General features: G+C 37.1%; 1 protein-coding gene across 4 annotated transcripts in view; it reads left to right on the forward strand.

The window, feature by feature from the left end:
- LOC149077314 (TGF-beta receptor type-1-like) overlaps positions 1 to 18,605 on the forward strand; it is a 569,773-nt gene that overhangs the window by 334,004 nt on the left and 217,164 nt on the right. The window contains exon 2 of one of the 4 annotated variants that reach the window (XM_089245085.1): positions 1,219 to 1,299. The exons of 2 other annotated variants lie outside the window; for them this stretch is intronic. In XM_089245085.1, the coding sequence (XP_089101211.1) occupies positions 1,293 to 1,299 (7 nt within the window). In that variant the 5' untranslated portion in view covers positions 1,219 to 1,292. Of the gene's footprint in view, positions 1 to 1,218; positions 1,300 to 18,297; positions 18,600 to 18,605 lie in introns of those variants that run through there. One more of the 4 variants, XM_089245083.1, reaches the window with a different exon arrangement.

An 18,605-nucleotide genomic window follows, 5' to 3' on the forward strand; every position in this document is an offset into this window, starting at 1 on the left:
AAAGAGTTTATCTTGCAGATTACATTTTTTACAATGATATCTGAATGTATGATGAATGTATAATGGAACCTATCAAAATTTGTGCTTTCTGGTCCCGCGGACGGTCACCGTACAAAAATGCACACATAATAGATAACCATGTATATCTTGATCTAAAATTGAATTGTTGTTACATTGCGTACCTTTCGGTCAGGTCATCAGACTGTGGGTCACTGGTTACTTGCTGGAAACATTTAGTAAATTGCCTATGGCGATAGACCGGAGTTGTGCTCGGTTTGAATGAATGAATGAAATGAATGCTGGAAACATCATTGTGATAAAAAAAAATTGGCAAATGAATACATAATTAGCATAAAACATTGGGACCAGAAACTTTTTTGTTATCGAAAACTTTACTCTACATCCAGTTTGTATCAAAACCATTGATATCCCATACGTCACAAAAGCATAGTTTCAAACCCATTAATACCAAAAGCATAGCTTCAAACCCATTAATACCAAAAGCATAGTTTCAAACCCATTAATACCAAAAGCATAGTTTCAAACCCATTAATACCAAAAGCATAGTTTCAAACCCATTAATACCAAAAGCATAGTTGAAAAAACCTCTGTGAAACTCACCGAAATCATAGTTTGAAACGCATTGGTATCAAAAGAATGATTTTTGAAACCCACTGGTGCCGAAAGCATAGTTTGAAACCCATTAGAACCAAAAATAAATTTTTTAAAACCTTATTGTAATTCAAAGAATAATGATTTAGCATTGTAAAAGCGCATCGCTATCAAAGCCGCTTGTTTATAAACACTTAGTTTTCGTTTTTAAAAATCTTTGTTACGGTAATCCTCGTTTGGTGTGAAAAATTGGTGTTATTGCTTTTTTCAATTTATTTAACTTTTTTTATCATTGTTTTCGCTAAACACATCATTTTTATATAATGGTTTATAGCAGTATAAACTTCAATGCACATTTCACTGAAACGATAGTCTAGACATAGTAGGACTAAGAAAGGTAAGAGAGAGAAATTTGGTTAGTGATCAGAATAAAGAGTGAGAGATTTTGGACATTTTACTGTACAACTGCGTAGTCAGCCCGGTAATACCATAAATCCATTTATAATGTTGACAAAAAATAATGAGTAATTCAGTATAATATGTTACGTCTCAATGTAATTATCGTGAAAATCAGTTACCTGATAATTTATCACTTTGTTTACACAGGTAAGTGCCGAATCTACTGAATAGGACAGTTCTGAACTCTTTTGTGAGCCAAATGGACACACGTGCCTGCAGAAATGAAAGGTAGGTTGTACTTCAGAAATATCTATTGATATAGGTTATAATATTTTATTTTAAATTAGAGGAAATTTCAAATCATATTAATTTCATAGATTTCGTTAAAAATTCCATTTTACTAATTATACTTCAGTATCACCAAATCTATTTTCGATTCTTGATTTTTTTTCGTATAAAGGTAATTGGATTTGTATGAAGAATTTTTCTTTGTCACCTTCAGCGAGCCATGAATCGTATAATTTGCCCATGTCTCAGTTGCTCCAATCAGTCCATCATGTTGTCACATGGTCAAAATGACAAACAAAAGTGAACCTATTATGGAAAAATATTCAAAAATAGGTTCCCTTTCTAGTTTCACGTTAATAGAGCTATTTAATGCTTGAGATTTTTCATTGATTATTCTATCTCGCTTTTTTGATGTCTTTTCTATTGGTTGTCTACCCGTTTTTCACCTCTCATAATTATCATCTTTCGGCACGATCTACGTTAAATTATACGCTAGTTTGTCAATGTCCATCTTAGTGACAAGACGTTTTTTTTTTTTAAATGGCTATTATTTTTTTTCTAGTTTTATTGTCGGCTATGCTGCTGCTGCTGCCTGCGTCATTTTTACCTCGAACTGCACCCCATTGTGTTTATATCAACTAGGTGTCACACATCGTAGCAACTTCAAAACTGATTCAGTATTCATGTGTCGTTGCTCCATGGGTATAGTGATATCATAGCGAGTCTGAATAATCTTTTTACTTCGGAGCTGATTGTTATCAGGAGCGCAAACTCTGTCACTCAGAAATGTGAGAATGACAAAACTAATTGCGTCCAGTTATAGGGATAGAGTGGCCAATTTGCATGCGGAGAAGAGTAGTTAATCTATTTCTTCGTGGACTGTGTTATCATAATTTAGACAAATTGTTGATCCCAACGAGTTCTTCGTAGAAAACTGAAATAGAATACTTGTTATGAGAAATTTTATGCTTCAAATCATCATCAACTTGTGATTTCCTGATATTTATGTTTAATTGCTGTCGAACTTGCTTAATTCAAAGTTCAGGGGCCAAACTAAAATTTCTTTAATGTTTAAAAATGAAGGCGTCATGTTGTATGAAGGTTTTTTACAGCCTGCTGATGCGACGATATATTTAGAGAAAGAAAGAATTCACCTGCCTTTCGGGAAATCGAACCCACGTTCTCTCACTTGCAGGTTCATTTTTTTTCTCTCTCTTTTCTAAATATATCTTCGCATCAACCAGCTGTTGAAAACCTGCGTATGGATAGTGGAGAGTGACATCATCCTCGGACAGATCGTGTTATATATTTTGGAAAGAATCAGTAAACCACAGAATAAACAAAAGGATGAGTAAAGGTTAACCAGGAATTCCGAGAAAATATGAATTTTGCATGTGATATCTCTGAATCAAATTTCGGATTATCCAAAACATTAGGTGAAAATTCGACCTAAATAAAGGTAATTTTCTAACATTAAGTTGAATGGGAAACTCAAGGGAATTCCTCGAATTCGAATTAAGTAAGTTTGAATCAGCCGAGGTCGGCTGATGATAAATTGGTTTTTATTGTCTACCTTTCGTTCTACTCTCAATTGAAATAATATATAATTTGCTAAGATGATAAAATTGTTTACTATATTTTATTATATATGTTATACTATATCTATATTTTACTATATACTTTATCAAATTGTCGTCCTTGAAATGCGGTGAGGTTCCTATAAAACGCAGGTGGAACTCTTCACATTCTGATATTACGATACCGCAGGTCTTTCTCGTCGTTAGATGCAATTTAAACGTTCAAACGAATGTCGACATTTCCAATAGATTTGACCTTGTAGGTGTGATGAACGTGGATAGGGTTGTACAAATTCCCTGCAAAAGAGGGTGAATAGAAGTAACGATATTCATAAATATCCTTCAGAACAGTCATATTTACGCTGCGTGAGTTGTGCCTCTCTGAAAAGACAGTTTATTGGAAAAGGCGTGAGAAGTTCTGAATTTCCGAAACTATGCAGTGATATGCTTTCTTTGAGGCATTACCTTGATACATAGAGGGCAAATGGTAACTTGAGAACATTTTACTACTCAGATTAGGTTCAAGAAAATTGTCGATGCCCAGGGAAGCCTCTGCAGTAAAAAAAGTTTGAATCCTGCTTTACAAAATAATTTATTTTTCTGTTTCTAAGTTTATACGTTTTGGCAATTTAATCAACTTTCAGTGTTTATGAGCTTATATTTTTCTCTTATAACAGGGATTCCCAACGTGGGCGTTAACGCCCCCTGGGGGCCGATTGAATGTTCCAGGGGGTCGGTTGATGCTACGGATTTAACATAGTATCCTATGGGTTAGATTGCATTGGGGGGCGATGCGAGAAAAAAATTTCTGAAGAAGGGAACGATGAGACAAAAAGGTTGGCAAAAACCTACTCTCTAAACTTTCAGAAACATACAAATTTGTCAAGAAATAATGGAGTACTTTTTTTTTCCTCACGTATGTTGAATTGTTTCGTTTATTTTTAATCTCAATGAAAAACTCTTTTCCTTATAAAATGCAAATTTTAACTAGTAAATATTTATGAAACGTAAAAAATTTTCTACTTCATGTGCACCACGAATTTCGTGTCTATCTACTTAGTTTTACGCAATGCGGCTACGATGAGTCTGATTTATCAAGGTTCAATCCTTGTCCTTAATGAGGGGATCTGAGTAATTTACTTTTAGTATAATTACTTATTTAGTGTAATTACGTATAATTACTTATATTAACCATTTTTGAAATACTTTTTTTTTCAAGATCGGTTTTAAAACTATTGCTGTATTGAGACCAGAGTTCGAATATATTCCAGCCGAGAATGTTGTTGGAATTTTGTAACAATTTCAGTCTAAATCGTTATTAAACAATCATTGTTGCTATGATAATTCATGCCAATGTTATCTTCAAAATTATTGCGGCCGAAAGAAATTTTAAAATCAAAATCAGAAAGTAAACGAATTTTCAAATAAAAGAAAAACATAAAACATTCTTAAAATTGACAAATTCAAAAGCATTTTTTTAAAACAAACGCACTTTTTTTGAATGAAAAATCAAAAACGTTTCATTGGCCGTTAAAGGGTTAAATACACTAACACATTTATAAAAACAAAAATATTTTCAATACCAAAAAATCGCAAGCATTTTTAAAATGTCAAGAAATTGTCAAGCATTTTTAAATAGTCAAGAAATTATCAAGCATTTTTAAATTGTCAAGAAATTGTCAAGCATTTTTAAATTGTCAAAAAATTGGCAAGCATTTTTAAATTGTCAAGAAATTGTCAAGCATTTTTAAATTGTCAAAAAATTGGCAAGCATTTTTAAATTGTCAAGAAATTGTCAAGCATTTTTAAAATATGTCAAAAAATTGGCAAGCATTTTTAAATTGTCAAGAAATTTTCAAGCATTTTTAAATTGTCTGAGCATTTTTGAATATAAAAATTAATGAAAAATCCAAAATGAAAAAGTGGTTTTTTTCAAAATTGAAATCATTTTTGAGAAATCATGAAATAAACATTATTTTTAAAACCAAAAGCATTGTTTTGAAGATTTAAAGCTAATGTGGTCAAAATAATTTTTACAAATCATCTGTATAAAAGCAGTATTTATCTCACTTGATTTCATTTGGCTCTCATATACAATATAAAAGCCTCTCTACAACTTAGAATACAGTGTTTTGAAATTTTTCCGTAAAAAACTGCGAAAACCCCTACTCTAAAAGACCACTATCGAATATCCCTAAAATCTCATCAAATGCGGGCCGTATCAATCTCATCAATTTGCACTAATATTTTCAGAAAATGATATCACATGAACAATATGATAACGAAAATTCAATTTTTGCAATTTAGAACTATCTTTCAAGTAATAAAAATTCGTAACAAGTTTGTGAAAGATTTTTTCAGCTCATGGAGGAACCATTCAAAAGATATTGACTTTTTTCACATTCAAACGTGAATCACAGACACTCTTTTTCACATACTCTCTTCCCTGTAGTCTTAAAGTACAAAATTTACGTTCTCCGATTTTCAATCACTCCGGTTCCGAGAAAAAAAAGCACTTTCCATAACCACGGAAACACGATTTGCCGTAAAGTGGTTGAAATCATTTACGTGCCATCAGGAAAAATAATTTTCTTCTCTTATGGACATCTTAGTGGCGATTATTTAGGAATACCTCTCGTCGATGTGTTCGGAAGCCGAAGATGCACTAGAACCAAGGAGACAAATCAACAGGCTCTACCTATTAGAGGATTCTTCATGATGAGTTTATTCGGAACGCAGGGGTTCCACACGGAACTGTTCTCACTCACTTGCATTACTTTAATCAATCTAGAAGCCACTCTCGGTCGAGAATTGAGCGGTAGAAAACCCACTAGAAAGACTTTTAAAATCACCATTGGGAGAAGTGCACATCCATCGATAAAGTTTATTGCGACTTTTGTATCCCAGTGAATGTCTCTCGTATAAGCGCTAAGATATACCTTACATCTAAATGGATTCCGTACCGGAGAGGGTGGCTTTTAAGCGTTCTGTTATCCTTCTACAATTCCCGAAAAAGAAATAAACGAAATGCCGAGGAATGTTATTCAGGAATTCTATCAAAAAAACCTTCGTATAACGCTTTTGCGAACGATCTTCGAGTAAATGTAGCACTCAAAAAAGTCTTGGGAATTTTTGGCTTTACTTGTAAGTTTGTGTGTGCACTTTGTGTGCAGAGCCGCTCTTTGCGTTATGTGACAGGTGTGGCCGCACTAGGCCCCGTGCGCAATGGGACCCCGCACTTACGTACATACATATTTTATTTTTAATGTTGTAAAAAAAAATGCCAAAGTGACTATGATTAAACAATGAAAATGCTTATGAAAAGTTATTCGTTCCACGAACTGGGAGGTAGTGAGCATTTCGGAGGCCCGGAGCTGAACTTTCTTGTGGGCCCCTTGAGCCCAATTTTAAATATTTCGGAGGAAGAGGAGGTGCTTTATATTACAGAATGTAGAGGAATAATGGATAGCATCCTAAAGAAATATGAACATGCAGTTTCCATAATTCCCACAGAAAAGTGAAAAAAATTATGATAATTACGGGTTCATGAAAATTTGAAATTAATGAAAGAAATAGTTCCAGAATTAATGAAAATTAGGATTTTCTGAAATAAGTCTAAAAAATTTTAAGGAAAACAAGGGAATTACTGAAATTATTACAGAACTGATTAAAATTCAGAATGATTATTCAGAACTGACAAGAATTCAGAGTGATAATTCAGAACTGACAAGAATTCAGAATTAATGAAAAAAAAATCAAAAATTAATAAGTTAAATAATGCCACAATTAATGATCATTTGGAATTTATGAAAGAAACAAATATCAGAGACTGAAAACCTTCTGTAATTTCGGGCATCTGTTTGCTTCGGAGTCCTATACTCGGGGCTTGTTCACTCACCTGTCAAGACACCTTTACCCGTGAAGAGGTCGACTAATTATTTCGCACTAGGCCCCGCATCTGTCAAAGGTGGCTCTGGTACTCTCTCCTATTCCGAAATCTATATATATATAATAACATGTCTCTTGAGCGATTGATTCATCATCGCGGAGCCGAAACCGTTTAAGCTATAAATATCAAATTTTGTCAATAGTTTTGTTTCATGACGTAAAGACTCACTAATAAGGTTTTTTTTTAATTCGACCCCTAAGGGGGTCAAAAGGGGTTTTAAAGGTAACATAGAGAAATTACGCCGAGCCGAAACCGCTGGAGCTGTAAATATGAAATTTAGTCAGTATTTTTGTATTGTAATTTTTTTAGACTCACTGAGAAATGAGTAAGAATTTTTCAAAACTCAAATATCTCGAGAAGGGGGTTCAAACGTTATATGGAGCCGAAATCACTGAATCCATAAATATGAAATTTAATCTGTATTATATTTAATAATGTGGATACCCACTATAAGGCCGGGATTACACTTTAAAAGTTTTATAAAACTTGAAAAATGCAACCAATAAGTTTATCCATTGCATTTGCCCGAATGTAACCGATAACCTTAATTGTTCCATTTTCAGTTTTATAATTGAAATTTTATGAAACTTTTATAGTGTAATTCTCGCCTAAGACGGGATTTCTGAAAATCCATCCCCCCCCCCAATGTGGGTCATGAGGGGTTCAAATGTAGTAAGGGGAATCTTCACCGAGTAATTTCCAAATTACCAAATCCACGCGAGTGAATCCGTGGGTAACAGGTAGCGTAGACATGCGTGAACAACTCTTGTCACTTTTTTCGGGAAATTTCTCCTCTTGTCGGAGACGAATTCTGACGAGGAAAAAAAATCATAAAAAATGACATGTTAGGCTTATTATAGCATTTCACAACGAAAAGAGGTTCATGGTTTCAATAGATATTTACCAGGAGTTGATCCAGCTAACGTAAATTTTTTTGTTTCAAAGATATTTTGATATCTCCCTCCCAATTTCTAGGTTAAAGCTGGGTGTGGCTGAAATACAGTATGTACATAGTGTTTGAATAGTATCACAGCAATAAAAATCGGTGCATGAGTGACCCGGAAGAGTATATCTTCCGTTCCTCGAGGGTCAAATAGCTCTTACGCGGATGAAAATGCAGCTTTAAAGTTTCATACCACGATATTTGTTTATTTTGACCTCTTTATACGCAAGGCTTCTGTGTGCGCCGGACGTTATTGACTCGAGTACAGGTCCATCAGATTTTATCTATGATTTGCATAGAGATTCCGAGAACTTCCCCTGGCTCTCTCCGAGGACACTCCGCTTCGCGTAAGTTGTTCGTAAATAATCCGATGAATCAATTACCATAAAAACGCTTGACCAATTCATTTTAATCTTTGGTGCGTAAATTTAAATACAGCGACGGCTGAAACAAGTAATCACTTTCTGTTAAAACGTGATCGTTCTTCACGTGAACCCCAGCGTGTTGTTCATGCGCAATGCATTAATAACTATGTCAAGCTGCTCTTCTAAGATCTCTGTCCGTCCATTTGGTTTTGATCGATGTACTGTCAGTTTTTGAACGAGTAGATCCTAAATTTCGGAGTCGGTTTCGAGTAACCTGTTGTTGTAACAGCTGCTGGTTACAACGATGCGAATTTTTCCCTGCATCCGGGGCTTGCTTAGTTTTACTTGCATACCACTGTTTTACTACTTAACATTGTGTTCATTTTGAAAATGAAAACATCTATATTCAGTTTGATCAGACTTTCTCAACCAATGGTTCACAGGAAGACATGAAAATTTGATTATCATCAGATAAAAATTATTCAGTTCTATGTAAGAAATATTTTTGATACTCACATAATTTCATATAAAAAATTAGACTCATCATGATGTAAGTCAGTGGTCCGTCAAAGCTTTTCAGACACTGTAAAGATGTAGATACCCCCTTGGGGTCAATAACGACGAGAAAAATCGATTTTAGCCAGTTTATTCACGGTTAACTTCCGAACAGGACCATATCAACTGCGTCATGGCCTTTGGTCGAAGCGATGCTTATATGCCCTCGGAAGGGGGGGATTCTACCATATCTGAGGCAAAATCCCAAACCAATTTGGAATCTTGTGTGTTCTGCGAAACTATTTTATTTTTTGTATCATTATTTTAATTTGGTGTCTTATTAGCATGATGCCCCTGTATGAACCCAAGGCTTCCGTGCCATACCGGGATGAGCCCTTGCTCTAAAATGGTCCTATTTCGAGAAGTGTTTTCAAGTTGTTAATTGGGCTGAGGACTTTGTTTTGTGATTGATACTTCGTTCATATATGTGTCACCAACCAAATTATCCATGAGACAAACTTTTCGGATCTCAGATAATTTTCAGTTATTCACCTGAAGGTGTATCATCTTATAGTCTTTATAACGAGAATCCTTTCTTTATGAAGGTTTTTAACAACTGGCTGTTGCAAAGATGAATTTTTGGAAAGAGAAAATTCATCTTCGCAACAGCCAGTTGTTAAAAACCTCCGTATAGTAGCGGAGAGTGACCGTCAGCGTAAATTTTGGGTGACTGTGAATCAAACTGAGTGAATGGTAATGATTGAATATCTGTACTGTTGTAGGACTACACCTCTGTTGCAAGACTTTAACAGCTGGTATTCGCTCCTCGAAGTTGGGAACCACAGAAAACAAACTTCAGCCGACCACCAACTGTACCACCGGTCCTGCTCGAACCCGACAGCGGGAGTAGCGGATTTTCTCTTGCAATTTCGATTATTTGCCTCATATCCAATTGTCCGTACCGTCTTGAGAGATTTTATACGTCACGTTTAACTTTTGAGGATTTGGTCGACAAAAATGCGAAAAAAACAACAGCCAGTTGTTAAAAACCTTCGTAAAGAAAGGATTCTCGTTATAAAAACTATAATGTAATTTACTGCCGTTATAGAGTCGGGTTCGAAGGCACCATCTCTCGGTGGTCACCTTAAGCTCGTCGGGGAAAATATCTTGTGTATATTCTTCCCCCCCGGATCGAACCTGGAACCTATTGTCAACCTTCACGGTGGTGGACGAGCATCTTAATACCACGTCACTCGGGTACAGAAATTGACAGAATTTCCTTTTAAAAATCGTCAAAAATACTTCATCCCAAGAAATTTATTTTCAAAATATGCAGTTGTTTCGTTGTTCCCACAAATTAGTAACGTTAGGTTGATTCTAAATTCATGTGACATAATTTAATTAAGAGCAGGTAATTATAATATTCCTAAACAAGCATTTTTGTTCGTAAAATGTTTAGTCGAATCACCATAGCAAAGGCGGATGGTTTTTACAGAATGCACACACACAAACAACAGCATTTCACAGAAAGCGAATATCGTATTTTTCTGACGGATTTGCTGCGATAAGTAGAATCAACCATTCGAGGGAGCAGGGTATTGTAATGTGGAAGCTTTTCCGAGGTTGCAACTTGGGTAACGCAAATTCTACAAGTGATTGTACCGCTTGATCATTGTTTGGCACAGCGCAACCTTGATGATCCGAGGACCAATAAAAAACAACTGCCAATCTCCTCCGAAGGTACGTACATATGTACCCTCGAATGGTTGATGGCACATATCGCAGCAAATCCCTCGGAAAAATATGATATTTGTTTCTGATGAAGTGCTGTTGTTAACTCTCTAAAAACACCCACTACCGCTTTTGCTATTGCGATTCGACAGCACATTCTATGATCAAAAATGCTTGTTCAGGTGTGTCATATCACCTCTCAAAGTTTGTTCCATGAATTTAGAATCACTCTGTATATTATACATATTTTTAGATTCTACCAAAAACGATTTCTGTATGCACAGTGTGCATGATGAGAGATTTCAAATTCGCTATCACTCGAAGAGAACGAGTCGGCAACGGACGAAAAAAACAAAGGGAGCGGCGCCCTAAAATCTGCATAAAACAAATTCCTACAGCACGACCCTGAACACAAAGAGAAAGAATGTTTTTTGCATAAACATGCTCGAGAGAAACTAAATATGAACACATTTGTATCAGCATACCAACTCGGTGCTATCATCGTCATCATCATCATTTCCCCACCATCACGACCTACTAGAAATCGCGGGCCCCCCCCCCCCCTTCCATAATATCTCCAGGGAGGGTATGTTCCTCATCCAAGAGATCATCGTTCTTTGTGGAAATGGTCTCTTCAAGACAGGTTAAGACTTTTACAAGAGTGCATCATACATAACTCGTTACATGTTATATCATATACATAAGGGAAAGAGATGAACTCTTATGATGGTTCGTCGTCGTTGTGCAGTGGATGGAACCGAGCACCAAATAATAATAATAAACAAATACAAACAAAACATATAATACAAATATGAAGAACAACAACAATCCAGAGGCTGAAAACAATGACTTAAAATAGTCTCATTTGTGGATACATGGATGTTCGCGCTGAGAGGGAGAAATGACTCCCCACCATTATTGTTATGAGGCCTTTTTGGTCATTACCTCGACGATGAGAACCACAATTGCATCTGGGAATAAAGTCAAGTGATGTCGACCGCGCGAATTGTTCATTTTTAATAGAGAGTTTATCATGCACTACATGCAGGAAAGCATTTAAATGTTAAATGTAACAAAGATGTCGTTTTATTTATCTCCCTCCGCAAAAGCGATGAAATCTTGCTTCTGGGAGGAAACTTCATGAAGAAAAACTATGCTAATTTTCTGTATACAGGGTGATGCAAATTGTTCGTTCATAGGGTTATGAACAAACAATGGATATGTTAAGCTCGTATTTATTTTAACTATAATTTCAAGTCAACGTTTTTGTTTGTCACAAAATCACTTTTTGTATGTTTACTTTGAAGTTTTATATGTTTCTGTTGTCAACTTCTTTTAAGCTCAGTATATTTCCGAGAGTTGTTTACTTTCATCGCTGTGAAATTGTGATCGTTGCGTCGGAGCCACTTTGCCGTATGCCTATAAATGCGGGACGGCCGAACATATTGATGCCTTAATTTATCTGAAAAGTCATATACCTGAAAAATAAAGAAATTAACTTTTTATACAGTCCCCGTGTGCTAAAACCCCAATTAGAACGTTGCTGGCCTGTCTTTTCTGAAGCCAACAAAAACTTTCTGCTTTCCTAGGGGCATTATTCAATGAGATATTTGGATTCAAAAATCGGATAAAAGTTTGGAAAGAACATCAAAAATTATGGGAAATAGCGGTGTGCGTTGGTTTATACTTCCCAACTACCGATTTCTGAATCAAAATATCTCAGCGGATATTGCATTTTTGTTTTTCTCAGAAGAGACAGGGTACTACTACATTTCTAATTAGGTTTTTTTAGCGCTCCATGACTGTATAATTTCTTTATTTTTTTTTTATGTATGTGACCCATCAAGTAAATTACGACACTTTAAGAAACCGCATGTCATTCGAAAACTTTTTGTAATTAAAAGTATACTTGTAAAGCCATGTTTACGGAGATAGTCCTATGAAGAAATAATTTGAATCACCTTGTATACTTTTTGAACATAAACCAGAAATGCTTTGTGGGAATCTTCCGAGGCCTTAGAGATTATTGATTCAAGGTAGGTTGAGAAATTGAGTCATTAAAAACGAGGAGAAAGTTCTACTCACTGTGATGAATATAAATACTGTAGCATGCAAGATATAATTTAATAGTAAAGATCATTCGGATAACACTTTTTTTCTTTCTTCGCACGCGTTTGTCACGTTGCTGTCTTTGCATCTATTGCACGCGAATAGATGCATTTTAACCTTAAATGCGTAGCTTTACATGTATGTGTGAAAATGGTTATTTAAACGTTCACTATATACTGCAAGCCAATCTGAACGTGGAAAATTCAGAATCGTCTTTGCACATAAGTTGAGGTGACATTCCTTCAATTTTCTATCTGCTGGTAGATTGCTCGATTAATCACAACGCTTTGTTGCAGAGCATTTGTGGCTGTGATTTCGCTAATTTTTTAAAATGTTTTGTTTGCAATTTTTTTTTTTACCTTGAAGTTTGCAAACCGAATGTTCCTTCTTATTATAGTTAGAATCATAAAAAATGTAGTTATATATATTGACAAAGTAATGTTATACTTCCAATACATTATTTTGCGCGATTTTTGCACGTCTTCAATATGATCCTATATGAGCAATACAATTCGAAATAGATTTTTTAAAATAATTTTTCCGGTTACTTACATACGTGTCATCATCAACTATGAAAACAATTTTCAGCTCAGAAAAAAAAAAGTGAGCATTGAACACTCCAATGGTCACGATTAATCTGAGAGAACCACGCTCGAATATTCTTATGGTCGCTCCAAAGTTTAGTGATATAGTGGAACCTCCATCAGTTCTATATTAATATAATTGAAGTTTTATATTAATAAATCTGGTATTCTATCCCTCATTTCCTGATCGATATCACATGCATTTCTGATTATATGATCCATTTTTGGTCTTGGATCTCGCCGATCCGATGTCACCATTGGTGTTATTCCAGAGGCGCCATCATCGGAATGTTGAGGGTTAAGATCATGTTATCAGTGTGTGAGTCCCCGCCAGAGCTTGTAAATATATAAGAAAACGGAACTGCCAACAATCTGAGGATGAGGTCCGTTATTCATTTCCCGATCGTAGAAAATCTGACAACAACAGAGATTCATCATCAGATCAGAGAAATGCACGCATTATATGATTTCAAATTACCGTGTGTGAATGGGTGGGAACGTTTGAGGAAAACTTTTAATTCAAGTCTGTACAAGCTAACTGCATGGTACACACCTTCAGTTTCTCTTGCGCAAGCGCGGTTTGTAAAAGCACGCATAATCAAAATTCATTCAATCATCAAAGCACTTGTACAATTGAAATGTTAGCGTAAAATTCTCCTACAGACGCTCACACAAGCATGCTTTTACAAATAGATTAAGCATGCATGCTTGTCGAGCTTGGAGTTTCATGTGAAGTCGCTTGTATGCAAGCACAAGGATTGGCGATGATTACAGATACATAGTTAGGACCAGAGCGGTTAATGGTGCACGTTCTCCCGGCAGACAAATCTGAAACACGGTCCACAAATATGGCGATGTTACTCTGCCAATGTCGCATTTGTTCCACACTACGCCACGAAGCTGGCAATAGGATAAGTTCTGGAAAATCATTTATTCCAATGCCACATTTCTAGCTGATAGGAAATGAATAACAGAACTCATTTCAACGATGTTGGGGCCACTCAATTATATTAAAAATATCCATCACATGGATACGAAACGCAGACACTGTATTTGCTTCTCTTTAAGCGCAAACGATCTCGAAAGACACTGCTGACGCGCAATATTATGAACTCGAGTCTTTTAAAAATTTATTGCTGTTGCCAAACGGATATAGTTTGAAAACATTCTTTGCGTAGAAATTATCACGGGTTCGAGGCAATTTCTTCAGAAAGACTTTTGAGCTCGTGCAGAAAAAGAAGATACCATGGTTTGAATGGCTTGGTTTGCAAGTCCTAAATTTTTTTTTTCTGAAAATATAAGGCACCTCCATAAAATTCCATATTCGTACATTTTATTTCTGCCAACGTCAAAGTTTTTGATCAACCAAAATATTTGCCAGTTCTTTCAAAATGGAGTTGCCATGAATAAGACACGAGAGAAATTTCTTATGAAAATCGTATGGACTTCTTTAGAACAACTTCTTTTCAACGTGTTTGAATATCGCAATGGAGATTTTGTGAGTGTATCTTAAGAAAAAGAGACGCTTTTCATGGATCGACTCAGCCGCATGTATCCGCCATGCTCGTGTTAGAAGCGAGAATCGATTATGAGTTCATGTACTGGATTAAAAAATCACTCCCGTTTCCGAGGCATATGCTAAATTCCCCAATAGACGATTTCAAAGCTCTCGTGAGATTCACAAATACCGAAATAACCTCAATATAAAAATATTCTTCTCTCGCTGCCAACACGTAATTCTAAACTACGATTTTATCATGGGAAAATCGTGTCTAAAGTGAAGGGTTACTTTTAACCTTCAGTTTAGACACCTTTTTACATGTTCTGAAGATTAACATTCGTGTTATACAAAGTGCAATCCTTGACTACCCTTACTCACCAAAGACTGCACGTGCACACCTTTTTTTCCTTTTTTTGAAGCCGAGCACAACTCAGGTCTATCGCCATGGGCAATTTACTACCTGGTAAGTTGTGCCGGAAGTGTAAGTATGTGTACCTAACAGTCTGAGTGCGTATTTAGTGTTGTGTATGATTATTTTTTAGTGTTGCCATCTATATCTCAGAAGTGAAGTGAGTGTAGTGTAATGACTGAATATTTGTACTGTTTGTAGGACTGTTGCTCTCTGTGGCGAGAATTGTGGCAGGTGTGCACGTGCACACCTTTTTTTTTTTATACCGAGCACAACTCAGGTCTATCGCCATAGGCAATTTACTACCTAGCGAGTTGTGCCGGAATTGTAAGTGTGTGTACCTAACAGTCTGAGTGAGTATCTAGTGTTGTGTATGATTTTTCAGTGCTGCCATCTATATCTCAGAAGTGAAGTGAGTGATGTGTAGTGACTGTATATTTGTACTGTTGTAGGCCTGTTGCTCTCTGTGTCGAGACTTTTTAACGGGGAGATCGACTCGCATTTGCGCCTCGATGTTGGGAACCACAGAAAACCAACTTCAGCCGACCACCACTGTGGCGACGGTGGGGCTCGAACCCGGGTCCCCGCGATGCGAGTCCGTCACTATGACCACTCGACCACCACAGCGGTGCACGTGCACACCTGCAGCACAACTCCTTCGGTGGCGCTTTACCCATGGCGATAAACCAGAAGGGTGCTCGGGTTTGAATATAAAACTGTGTACGTGTGGCCCTAACGTATTTATGTTACTACGGTTGTGAGTGTTTCGTTTTCTAGTGGTGCTGCCATCTGTTTTCACATTTTGAAATGTACATGTCGGATGCCGGAATTTCATTGTTATAAGTATCATGTTAAACGTCTACTTGCTCTCTGCAGAGAGAAAAGACATATTTTCGGACAGAGGAGGTTTACCCATTTACATTTCAGTCATTTGGTTATATTAGTCATTAGTGGAGAGTATCTCCTAATTATTGATGAATATATAATCCACTTTTACGACCCCCCCCCCCTCACATTTCCGCTGTTAATGCCGTTTACACGAAATAGCTGGTAACCCTTTTTTTTCCTGACTCTGGTGGTTGTTGATAGCACAAATGCGTGGCTTTTGAAGGCATGAGAGAACCGGCAACAATGCGGTAAAGTTTTCAGTCAGATATGGAATCCCGGAAAATTAAATACTGCGAAACTAATTATTCACCAAAAAGACACGCAGTTCATCGCCAAATCTCGCAGCCCTTAAAAGAAATCAATGTTCCAAATTTTTCTCAACAAAGATTTTGAGGAAAAATCCCGAATTTGAATATGAATCTCCCTCGCTGCGAAATTTAAACTTTGTGACAAACGTTCCCTCTTCCATTGAAATGCAGAAACTTCTAAATAAGTTTTTAATAATAAATGTTGAAAAATAATTTTTTTTCAAATAAATGTTGTTTGTGCGTTCGTTTTTTAGCTCTTTTTGGCAATTAAAAAAAGTGAGAGAGATAACGTTGCAAAAGTTATTTCACTTCACGACTGAAAAAAAAGCGATAACTTCTGTCACACATGGGTGCTCAACCTTTTGGGAAGTGCGGGCCACTTCAGCGGTATGAAAACGTGGCACGGGCCAATGCTCGAACTGTGCCACAGATCACTCAACTGACCTTCGCAACCAATCACTGGCGTACGCCGGGGGGGGGGGGTTCTAACCACCCCCTCCTCCCATGCCGAGATTATAGTGTTATTTTACAGGGAAAAAAACGTACAAAACCCCCTTGAGAGAGAAAAAAATTGAACCCCTCGCCCTTGAGAAAATTCTGCGTACGCCTATGCAGACAATAAGCACATAGGTTATTTTGTGCTGCAATATTTTGTGTGTTTTGTGTGCATGAGATTCTGTCTATGTATAATAAAGTTTTCTCCGACACGGTCCCGCCCCTTCACAACCGCAATGGCTAAAATTGGCTAAAAGAGATGGAAGCTCGGCCATGTTCGGTTTGAAAATAAGTGTAATCCGATCTTTAATGGAAAAAAATGGAACGGCAAATCGCTCACGGCCGGGTTTGACTCGTGTCAGGTCTCGGTACCTGCCTGCTACCTTGCGATTTAGAAACACTGACCTAGAACTGTTGCTCGGTTCATTGAAGTCAGTGTTTCTCAACCGCCGGGCCGCGGCCTAGTACCGGGCCCCAACACCAGTCATACCGGGCCGTGAGAGATTCGCAGTTTCATTTTTCCCATTAATTTCTCGTTAACTGTATGTGTTACCGGTCTTTTCACTTGCGCAAAAGAGATATACCGGACCGCGGGCTTCCAAAGGTTTAGAACCACTAATTAAAGTGATCTGGAAGTTTTCCGCGTCCCACGTAAATGATGCGAAAGGGCGCCGTGAATCACATCGGTCATATGGATATATGGCTTCGGCCGTTTGAGTGATCTGTAACTATGCTGGGGATCACTTGAGTGACATGGAAATGGTCACTTAATTGATCTAAAACTATGCCTCGAGACATCTGAAAATGTGCAATGGGCCGCTTGAGTGATCTGAGACTGTGGTGACGGACATGTGATCTATAACTGCGAGTCAATTGGGTGATATGAAATGTGCCACGGGTCACTCTGTGAAACGAGAATTGCACTGGTGGTTTTTTTGAATGATCTGGTAAGGTGCCGCAGATCACTAAAGTGGGCTGAAAATATGTCGCGAGTCACTTAAGTGATATGGTTATGTGCCGCTTAATTCATTTTCAAAAAAAAAAATAGTTTTGAGGTTGCGGGCCACATCAGATGACTCAGAGGGCCACGGGTTGAGCATGAATAGTTTAAAATAATCAATGTTCCGAAATTATCAACAACGATTTCGAGAAAAATCACAGATTTGATACGAATCTCCCTCGATGCGAAATTTAAATTTGTTGACAGGCCCTCCCTCTTCCATCGAAATGAGAAATGCAGAAACTTTTGAATAAGTTTTTAATAATAAGTGTATATGTTGTGTTTGTGCGTAAGTTTTTTTAAGCTCTTTTTGCCATTTGAAAAAAGAAAAAAAAAAAAAGAGATAACGTTGCAAAAGTAGTTTCACTTCACGGCGGAAGAAGAGAAGCGATAACTTCCATCATTCATCAAGGTCAGGAGAAAAACTTTAAAAAAATACGGAGGGGAAGAAAACTCTGTTTCTTTATTCCGCCGACAGATGGGGACACTGTCGCTAGCGTCTCGGGTGAAAACGCGGCCTACGGGTTTCGTTTACTGGACGGAAAGGAAAATGCCGCGATGCGCTCTCTGGTCGAAATTTCTGATGGTGTGGGGCAGCACCAGCGCGCGCGCGCGCGCCTCTCGCATACTACTCACACACACACACTACTCTACTAATAAGTGTGTGTGTGTATATCTGAGAGAGAGAGTAAGAAGATGAGAATAGATAGAAGCTATAACTTGTTGAGTTCGCGTGAGTTTTCTTGTTGAGTTTTCTGCCGTGGTGTCTTGTGAGTTGGTCGCTCGTTCGGTCGGTGGGCTCTTGTTCTTCTTTTTAATGTACTCTCGATCAGTTCGATTTGAGATGCCGTGCGCTCGAGCGCGAACTCGTAGAATTGACTGGAGATAAAAGAAGAAGAAAAGGACTTTTTTAATTTTTCTTCTCCAATGAAGAAGTCACCTAAAGGTAGGA

Source organism: Pholcus phalangioides, unplaced genomic scaffold (assembly GCF_987345545.1).
Source record: "Pholcus phalangioides strain wild (caught in Gottingen) unplaced genomic scaffold, Ppha-v1.0 ptg000015l_1, whole genome shotgun sequence".
NCBI lineage: Eukaryota > Metazoa > Arthropoda > Arachnida > Araneae > Pholcidae > Pholcus > Pholcus phalangioides.